At 35.8% G+C, this 10,286-nt stretch overlaps 1 protein-coding gene across 1 annotated transcript in view; it reads left to right on the top strand.

Moving 5' to 3' along the window:
* The window catches only part of TTC14 (tetratricopeptide repeat domain 14), an 11,378-nt gene extending 1,357 nt beyond the window's left edge, over window positions 1-10,021 (top strand). Inside the window, exons 2-12 of the mRNA XM_072408152.1 lie at window positions 1,072-1,193; window positions 1,841-2,040; window positions 2,123-2,207; window positions 2,830-2,959; window positions 4,155-4,307; window positions 5,002-5,073; window positions 5,157-5,276; window positions 5,776-5,898; window positions 7,144-7,261; window positions 8,259-8,368; window positions 9,188-10,021. Coding sequence (XP_072264253.1) covers window positions 1,072-1,193; window positions 1,841-2,040; window positions 2,123-2,207; window positions 2,830-2,959; window positions 4,155-4,307; window positions 5,002-5,073; window positions 5,157-5,276; window positions 5,776-5,898; window positions 7,144-7,261; window positions 8,259-8,368; window positions 9,188-9,998 — 2,044 coding nt within the window. The 3' untranslated portion in view covers window positions 9,999-10,021. The remainder of the gene's footprint in view (window positions 1-1,071; window positions 1,194-1,840; window positions 2,041-2,122; window positions 2,208-2,829; window positions 2,960-4,154; window positions 4,308-5,001; window positions 5,074-5,156; window positions 5,277-5,775; window positions 5,899-7,143; window positions 7,262-8,258; window positions 8,369-9,187) is intronic.
* The last annotated feature ends 265 nt before the right edge of the window (window positions 10,022-10,286 follow it).

Consider the following 10,286-nt stretch of genomic DNA (forward strand, 5'->3'; position numbering starts at 1 on the left):
TTAAAATTTACTTTTTCAATAGGACAGGACTATACTGCAGAAAGGGACAGCCGATGTCCTTTCTGCAAAAAAATATACTCGCCAGCCCGATCGCTCCCTTGATCTCTCAGAATCACTGAGAATGCATGCTCACCATTAGTTACCGGGATACCTAATGTACCCAGCTTCCTCTGCTGCTGCCGGGATTAAAAGAAACGTCATCCTGACTGGCCTTTTCAAGTTGGCTAAAAATTGAATCGAAAAAGAGAAGATGGCGGTGCTTAGACAAAACAAGGGAGTATAGACTGGGCTTTGTTCGCTTTAAAAATGATAGTACCCTAGATATGGCTTTATCAGCTGTTGATTGCAGGAAGTAGTTTCAGCAACTATTATAGATTATTTTAAGAAAAACCAGATGCTTTTCTAGAAGCACAGAATATAACGGGGTATTAAGGCTTTAAAGTAAAAATAGCAGAGACTGTTGATCCAGGGAAAATCCGATTGCCTCATGGAATCGGGAAGGATTTTTTTCCCCTGTTGAAGGAAATTGCACCAGGGTTTTTTCCTTTTTCTGGACCAACTATGTCCATAGGGTTTTTACATCTAGGATATGTTTGTTTCCCTAGTGGTTGAACTTAATAGACTTTGTGTCTTTTTTTCACCTTACTTACTATTATTTAAATTTCAGGCACACGAAACAGTGTAATTGCAGGCATTGCAACTGAATAATACATTGTTATTATGTAAAGATCCTGGCGTGATTTTGTACTGCACTGCCAAGCAATTGAGGTATTTAGCTGTATATGTTGATGATTGCATCTTTTGTAAATGTTAACCTCTCAGAACAGGGCAATCCTTTTTCATATGTGCAATTCCATTTACCTATATGCATTTATTATGTGAGCAGATCATTGACCATGACTGTAGTGCCGAAAGTTATTTGTGACTTAGGTTCCATGATGGCTGTTTAGTGCTCATTTAATGCAGACTCTGAAATAGATGATTGAGCTACTAAGCTGAAAAATGTATTGGCCATGGAAGGCCCTATCTGTATTTATTTGCTGTTTTTTTTTTTTCCTTTTAAAAATTTAGAAAGGAGAGAAATCTTGAGAATATTGAATGTCAACAGTTTATTGCAAGGAAAGCTGATCTGCTGTTTTCAGAGTCTTGGAAATCCAATGTACAAAGAAATACCGAATCACATGAACCAGAAGGTACTTCTGTTTTATATTGTGAAAATATTAAATCTTAGACAAAGTGAAAAGGGTAAGGATAATATAAATCACATAGGTTATGAAAAGTCTAAGTAACAAAAGTTATTTAGCATTTATGGATGCTTAGATAGGGAATATTTAATATGAAATTGACATTGTGGCAAAAAAGTACTTAAAATTTTTTTGCTGACACTTGAAAAACTTTCAGCTGTTACATTGTCAACTCATATTGCTCTTCATGACAACAGAAATACATATATCACACCATTGTATGAGAGTGATGGTGGAAAGCAGCAGTCCAGAGCTTGACGTTGCACCATGTAGATCCATAACTTGCTTCAGAACTACACTTTTCCCCCATAGTCTGATTTGCAGAGAGTTTTTATGAAGCTGCCATATCTGACCTAGTTCTTTTGCCACTTCCATATTCTCTCAGTATAGGTTCTTTTTACCACTGGCAGTCCAACATGAGAATTCTTTGGCAGTGTCCTTTATGTAAACATTAAATGATCAAAAACTTGATTACTGTCATATGCAGTATTACTCTAGACTACAAATTGTGCTTTTTTTTTTTTTTTGGAGGGGCAGTAGCCATTATTTATTCAGTACCTGGTTATATTTTGTGACTTTTTCCTCTTCTGTTATAGGTTGCTATGCTGTTATGCCACCTTTGGAACAGTTCATGGAGGTCCCCAGTGGGCAGAAGAGGGAACTGTTTTTTCGGGATGTCGAACGTGGGGATGTTGTAATTGGTAGAATAACTTCCATTCGGGACTTCGGATTTTTTGTGGTTCTTATCTCTATGGGCAGTGGCATTATAAGAGATATAGAAACACTAGAAATAAGTGTAAGCATTTAAGTAACACTTGGAATACACATAAACATTTTATTTTAGCCAATGTTTAAGTTAAACATTTTTTTTCTGCTAGGCATTGTGTCCTGTAAGAGATGTGCCTTCTCAGAGTAGCCATGGAGATCCTTTATCTTATTTTCAAATTGGAGACCTAATCAGAGGTATTGTAAATTTACTCTTAAATATTAAAGTGGCAAAAACAGATGGGGTTAACATAGGTCAGCAAACAGTAATAAACATGGCAATACAATACAAAATGTAAAAAAGAAAGCAAAGTGGAACAATTAAGGAAAGGTAATGTAATTTCTGCAAATGTTCTGTGATTAGGGAAATAACATATTTCATACCAGTGCAGAAGTTAATATATAGTGCAGTATGTCACAAACTACAATGACACATCCTTATGGTTCCTCTCCTTGCATTCCAGTGATCAGTTCTGCAGTAAAAGAAAACACTGCTGTAGACCAAAGCAGTATGTGTGCATTACAATATTTCTATACTAGATATTCAGAATATAGTTGTCCAGACAGTTTGCAGTGGCCTAAAGTTGGAGCGAATATCAGACTATTTGTGCTAAGGATTTAGTCTAAGTAACCTTTGTTTTTAGATTTAAAAAAAAAAATAAAGTACATTTTTTTTCCTCTCAAGTGTGTTATTGACTGTAAACAAGTACTGTAATATACATTCAGTGATATTTGAAAACTTTCTCTTAGCCTAAAAACTAAATTGTGTATTTAAAAATTGCTATTGATCTAATGAATGTTGTTGTTCTTTGTCCATCAGCTGCTGTAAAAGACATTGACCGTTATCATGAAAAGATCACACTGTCTTTACATAAGTCTTCACTGCCTACTCACCTGTCTGATGTCAAGATGGGAGTTATAACTTCTGAAGAAATGCCTGAATACTACAAGTAAGAAAATCATAGTATCATTTTGAGTTATTTTTCCTGGCAAAAACAATTTTTTTTGATAATATAGAAAAAAGATTTCAGCTTTTTTCAACCTTTACTACAGTCTGCAGCATGTTTAGCAACATGTAAATCTTAAATCAGACCTATCGCCACAATTCTTACTTTATATAGAAGGTAGATATCCCTTCTATATAAAGTAAATATTTTTTTTTTTTTTTGAAACCACAGAGCTTAACACTGAATGGGAGCACAAAGCCTCCTGGAATACCTATGTTACAAATTCCAGGAGGCTTTGGGCTGTTACTTTTCAGGGGCTTTTCAGTTTTTGAAAAAAAAAAAAAGTGCTAGTTTCACGCACACTCAGTGAAATCAGCACGTTTTTTTTTTTTCACCTACAGCAGCTTATGTCACCTGATTTCGCGCCTGGGAAAAGATAGGAAGGCCCAGTGCCGGACAGAGGGATGTGCGAAAGTAAAGGTAAGCAATTTTTTTTGTTTGTTTTTACTTTTTACAATTGCCCTTTAATTTGAACCTCCTGCAAAAACATATTCCTTTAGGAAATCTCACTAACTTGATATGGAACAAAAGTTAAAACTTGGAAAAAACAATGCTTTAAGGGGTTTAATCTGGTTACATTTTGGCTTCTTTGGATCTTCCTTTTCCCCTCATCAACTTGTTAATGATATTTTTGAATAAAACCTTTTGTTTTCATGACAATAACTTATTTTAGTGATGCCACTTCTCTGCAGGCAGATCATGACTGGAGATAAGGACAGTGGGGTGGTGTACATAGCTTCCTGAAAAAATCCCATCACCCTGCCTAAGTAAATATTTCAAGAACAAATAGGCTATGATTTAGGGAATTGTGCAGAAACATTCAGTACATAAGACAAGCCTGTATATCAGTGCAAGACTAAAGATGAGGTTTGTGTTTAGCTTTAGGTTCTGCCTGCACCCTTTGAAGAGAAATGTTGTCAATTCCTGCCCCAATGACAGAAAAACCTTTACAATAGTGATCCAGGCAGCAGTAAAAAACACTTCTCTACTCTATCCAAAATTACAAATGATCTTGTCTGGCAGATCTTCTCTTCTAGAATAATTTGAGTGTTATTTAGTTTGATAGAAATCTATGATGTATAAGGTTGTAATTGCAGAAAAACTTATGGTATGCATTTTTTCTTTTTTCTCAATAAAGGCAAAGTGCTGCTCAGTCACGCAACAATGAAACTTATGAAAAAATCTTACGGCAATCCTTAGCATTTTCAAACCCATTCACTGTTGAATATCTTCTAAATACCCTTGGAATTGTTGAGTCTAACCCACCATCTTTAATACGAAGCCTTCAAAGGTAAAGATGCTTGTTAAAGTATGCTATAGGTCAGCAGCAAAAGTGAAGGATATGTATAGTGTTATAATGTCATATTTGCTTAATGTCATTTTCTTTTCTGATTTTATGTCAAATAATTCTAAAGGCATTTGTTATGCAACACGGTAAGGTCTTACTATGGTATAATAGAAAGTAAGACTTGTAAAACTGGTATGGTCATAGATATGGGCAGCATGTAACTCGCTCACCTTTCTCCTGTGATACTTCCCAGGGGTGAGTATAAGGTTTCTATTCTCATAATAACTGTGCTATTGACCTAAAGCTTCCAGAATTTTCTCTTCACTGAGGCAGGTAACATAAGCAAAAGGAAATGTGAATATTTAAAAAAAAAAACGATTTGTGGGTGAGGGAGCAGCATTTTGATTTGCAACTCGACTCCTAGGCTCAGTTTATATCCATACACATATACCAGAAATGTATACCATAGATGTTTAAAAAAAAAATAAATAAATAACTTTGTACAGAATATTATTGTACCCTAGGACCAATTCTTAGCTGCATGGAATTTCAGAAAATTAGGACCTGTAAAATGTATTTTCTGCAGGCAGGACATATACTGACCACTATTTCAACACTCCTTTATATGTAGACAATTTGAGAGAAGTTTCTTTGTTAAATCATTTTAGTTATTAGCTGTTTATTTTTCTATTCACAGGTCAAATTTCAGTGATCAAGATTATGCTCCATCTTTAAGGAAAAAGCAGTCAGCATCTTGGGCATTAAAATGGTAAAATGGCTTTCCATTTGGTTTAAAAGCAACCGCTGCAGGATGTTGAGTTGTTTGACATTTTTCTTCTTTTGCTCCCACAGTGTAAAACAAGGCGTTGATTACTTTAAGTTGGGTCGGCATGTGGATGCTATGAACGAATACAACAAAGCTTTGGAGATTGATGCTAAAAATGTTGAAGCTTTAGTAGCTCGCGGTGCACTGTGAGTATTGGGTTTTTTTGCTGACCTACATTCACTTATTTGTGCCTATTGACCAGGCAGAGTATAGTGTTAGATACAACCTTCAATTGGAGTGCATTTATAGCTTTCAACCCAGAATTTTTTTTAAGCCAGGTGGTAAAAAATTGTAGGCTGGCGGCAGCCCCTGTATTGTGGCCCAACTCTTTAGTAACCACCCAAAAACTGCCGAGTAGTTACTGAAAGGTGCTGAGTGGTGCGCCCAGCTAAAAGGTGCTGGGGGGGAACACTGATTTACTTGGTATCCTATAGGATTACTATACAGCAAATGAAGCATACACATGCATGTATGTAATGAATAAGCAAATGAGGCCTAACCACTTATAACACACCATTTTTGTTTTAACATAATGCTAAATGCACCCTCCAATCTTTTTTCCTTCTTTCATCCAGTTTTTCTTTTTTACTTTTTAAATGTAAGAAATTTGAAATTCTATTGCCCTTTATGATTTTCTTTCCCTAGATATGCTACAAAAGGAAGTCTTAATAAAGCAATTGATGATTTTGAAGTTGCTTTAGAAAACTGTCCAACACATAAGAATGCACGGAAGTACCTTTGCCAAACCCTAGTGGAAAGAGGGGGACAGTAAGCACACGTTTATTATTTATTTATTTTTTTACACTCGTTTTTAAATTAGACCATGCTTTTCTGTTTTCTGTTAGAAAGAAAAAAAAAAATATAAAGATTTTCCCAAATAAAAAATGGGCAAAAAATTGTGTATTTTATTTCCTCACACAACCTTAATGCACTAGAGCTATAGCAAGAGAAAATAAATTATATCACTGAATAATGGTATGTAGTTAAGGACGTGAAAGCTGGCCATTCATTCTGAGCATTTTTTTTTTAAGCAATCTTGATTGACACAACCTATAGTAAATGACAGTGCAGAGCTGCATACAAGGTAGTCTTTAGATTGGTTCCTGTCGAGATCTTGGATCTTTAGACCCAAGCTTTAAATAAGGTCTCAACTTCTGTCAAGATTACATCCCACTCTTAACATTCAACTTACAAGTACTAGAACTTGTGCTTCCTACCTACCTACCGTGCATTCCATTTGTAGAAGATAAGGTTCAATTTTTCACTTGGGCAAGAGCAGAAAAATCCAAGGAGGGCTGCACTGACAAAAGAGTTAGTTTGAGAACTGGCACAGGTTTTTACAAAGACTAGATTGCCTGCACTTTAGCACTGTTATCACCTTACAAAGGTTTTGGGCCAGATCAGATTTATTATGAGTATGAATTATTGAGGTTGCCTTTAAAGGAATAAAACAAATGTTTGACAAAAGTAGCTGATTTACAAAATATTACCAGAAGCTGTTTGGTAGGCTGCAGTACACATTTGGTCATGTCCTAGGTTCAAACAATTTCAAGTCTGGGGATGCGGGAATTCAGTCCTTGAGATCTGAAATCCCCACACATTAATACTTCTTAACTGACCGTTGTGAAGTAAAATGTGGTTCACCAAAATGTCTTTTACCTCAATAAACCTGGGCTGTATGAGTATTAAAATAAAGCACTGCCATTCTAGTTTATTAATTGGTCTTACCAATGTTGGTTCTCTATACACAGACAATCCATAAAAAAGAATCTTGTTTTGAGGCCTTGTACACTTCCCCCTGCCCTTTTCTTTTGACCATATGTAGTTGAGTTGTTTAATACATATGCATCATTGAGGTGACAGATTATATTAAATGAAATAATACATTTGTATTATGAGTGTATTGCTCTCAAATATTATATGCTTTCCAAGTCCTAAATCAAGAATATGTGGCTGTATGTATTTCTCAGTTAAAAAATGTAAATATTAAAACTTGACATGTCTTATCTGTAGGCTTGAAGAAGAAGATAAATTACTAAATGCAGAAAGTTGCTATAGCAAAGCTTTGGCTATAGACAAAACCTTTATGGAAGCTGAGGAGGCTTTGAACAAAGTTCGCCAGTGTATACAGGTGATCCTTTATTTTCTGTTCTTCCACTTCTAACAAAAACCAAATAAGAGCAAAATATTTATTTCTGTTACATAACAATTATTACCCAGACTTTTAAGAATCAGCTTAGAGATGTATTCCTAGTTTTTACCCATTAACGTAGAACAGTGCAGTGTGCCAAGCTATGTTGATGGATTTGTAAATGGGGAAAGCTTTTCCTAGATCATAGGAGGCGTGAAAAGTACACCAAATAAGAGATAATGCTGCTCACATCACTAACTGCATGAATACAGATTTATTATGCAGCCCACATTCACAGGGGATTGGATACAGCTAAGGATTTGGACCCAGGGTGCACATACAAGAATACTACACTGTTATATACCATACTAGTGGAGAGACACGTGAAAGTTTTTAGTAATTTTCTATCCAGTAAATTGCTATTGTTCCTAATTAAACTGTGAAAATGTGATTTATCTTGCTCATAGGAAAAAATGTTCTTTCCTGCAATACTGATGATGTGTTTTTATGTATGTGTCTCCTCCTGCTTTGAACTGTTGGTGCTGTGGCTGTGAATATCTATTATTGTTCTCCCCATTTGAACATGGACTGTGATTCTGAAACTACCACCTGTATTGGACCTGGGTTATGCAAACTGGTTTGTATAAAATATCTTCTATTTTCAATTTTCTGTTGACATCATATAACTTTGTGTGGATTTTATTGGGTATGCTGACACTACCCTGTCTGCCCTCCTAATCATTGGTGGGGTGTAAACTATTTCACTTTTGTGCCAATGGTTCCAAAATGGATTGCTTTTATAAATATAATTTGGAAAATGATGTTTGGCACAACTCTCACACATGGTGTTCTATATTTTTCTTATATTACATTTTTGTGTGTATGTTTTGCATGTCCATAACGGGCACGCTTCCTTTTATTTGGGAATTGGTAAATATTGGTCGTCAAATATTCATGTCAATAACATTATTTTTTTGATGATTGGATTTCAAAAAAGAAATCTTTGGATAAAAGAGAGAAATCTGATGAGAAGGAAGAAAAAAACATAGAAAAGAAAATAGAAACAAGTGCAGAAAAACTGCGTAAACTTCTAAAAGAAGAAAAAAGGTAAAGATATTTGAACTTGGTACAAAGGGCCCAAGCAAAGGTTTGTCTGTAGCACATTTTAATGGTGTGTACCAGCCAGTTGGGTATTGCTCTTGGTCTGTAGCTTGTATATCTCCTCTACTCTGACCTATTGAAGTTTTCTGCATGATATACTCTCTATTACAAGAGAAGGACCCTGCTCGCGGCGGCGTACCTGCCAGAGCTGTGGACCATCTTCTCCATACGGAATGCAGTCTCAATGAAGTGGGCTCTGGATACTACCCGCCCCATTGGGCGGTGTTATGGCATCATGACTTCACTATGGGGGAAGTTTCTTCCCTTTTGAGTGTCACCCGGTAATTTTTGGTGGTCCGCGGGTCTGAAAAGGTTGGCGACCACTGTTCTATAGGACATACCAGGACTCCTAAAATGCAATGTTCTCTGCAATGCAGTTTACATACTAAAATTTTTGTTACTCTGTAACCCAACCCTTGCTTTAATAATACTCCATTACTGTTGGTTGCCCTACTTAGTGGCACAGCCAGAGCCAGAAAGCCTGGTGGTTTTATTTTTTTGTCCTCCCCGTTGGGGGTCTAATGCTAAAAAAAAAAAAGAAACAGAAGCCATGTGTTTTTTTCCCATATGTTAGAACAAACAAATAGAATTATCTTTGATTATATATTTAGAGATCCAAGGTTTGTTTGTATGTCCCAACTCCCATGTGGCATTCTAAAAGCCTTTTAGTGATCTTTAACTACTACTAAGACAGTAGAGGTAAATGGGTATTGAAGTACTATAAATATTGTTTACTAAGCCATTTAATTGCTTTGATGCTGATAGAAAGAAGAAACACAAAAGAAGATCCTCCTCTTTGTCCTCAAGTAGTTCTTCCTCAGGCTCTACTTCCTCTGATTCTACTTCTTCTGACAGTCACAAAAAACACAAAAAGAGGAAGAGAAGTAGAAAACATTCAACATCTTCCAGCCACTCAAAGAAGCATTCTTCTAATATATCATCTCATAACCAAGAGGAAGCATGTACCCCTCCTGCAGACACCTCTGCCTCATTTCTCAAGCTGGGCAGTGGTAAAAGTTTTGAGGAAAAGGATAGACATGGTCATCAACGTAGATCTGTAGAAGACAAAACAAGGTATCGTTCCTTGTCTTCCTCTTCCATAGAATTTATAGATCCTATGGGAGGTAGGTCTGAAGATTCAAGAGATTCTTACAGTAGTATAAAGACCCAGGCTAGCAGTGGCATGTCCTACAGTACTGCGTCAGTTAGTAAGTATAAGTCTGAAAGGAGAGATTCTACAGATTCATGCCACAAAAGACCTGAAAGCAAAGAGAAAATGCATTACTCTAATAAACGTGAAGAAATGCAAAAACCTTATAGAAGCAAGTCAGACACTTTTCAGAGTAAGTATCGGTCAGAGCATGACATTACAGGAAGAAGGTCTAGTTGGAACAGTAGTGGATCTTCCCAGCGAATTGCCCATGTCAGTGGAACTCGATCTCATCAAGAAAGGATTGACAAAGCTCAGAACACTAATTCAGATCCTAATAAAGCTGTGCCTGGAAATTTACTAAATATTCTTAATCAGATTGCTGAGTTTGAGAAAGAAAAAGGTGTTAAGCAAAAATGTAAATAAAAATGGCTTCTTTTTAAAAATTACTTATTATTGTTATATCTGCCAATTTAAAAATTTTTTTAAGAACAAATGGGCAACTCTGCTTATCTGTAAACAACTAGGACTTTTTTGTTTCTTTAGAGTTCTTATCCCCCTCGTTCCTATTTATATGGATGAATTTTGCTGTTCTATGCATGTATGCTTTATATTAACTGAGACAGATAATTTTACATTTACTCAATAACCTTTCACACCCCGGTACAGTCTCATAATAATGGAAGCAATATTACAAGTAATCATCAGTAATAC

The sequence above is a fragment of the Pyxicephalus adspersus genome, chromosome 4, assembly GCF_032062135.1.
Source record: "Pyxicephalus adspersus chromosome 4, UCB_Pads_2.0, whole genome shotgun sequence".
Lineage (NCBI taxonomy): Eukaryota > Metazoa > Chordata > Amphibia > Anura > Pyxicephalidae > Pyxicephalus > Pyxicephalus adspersus.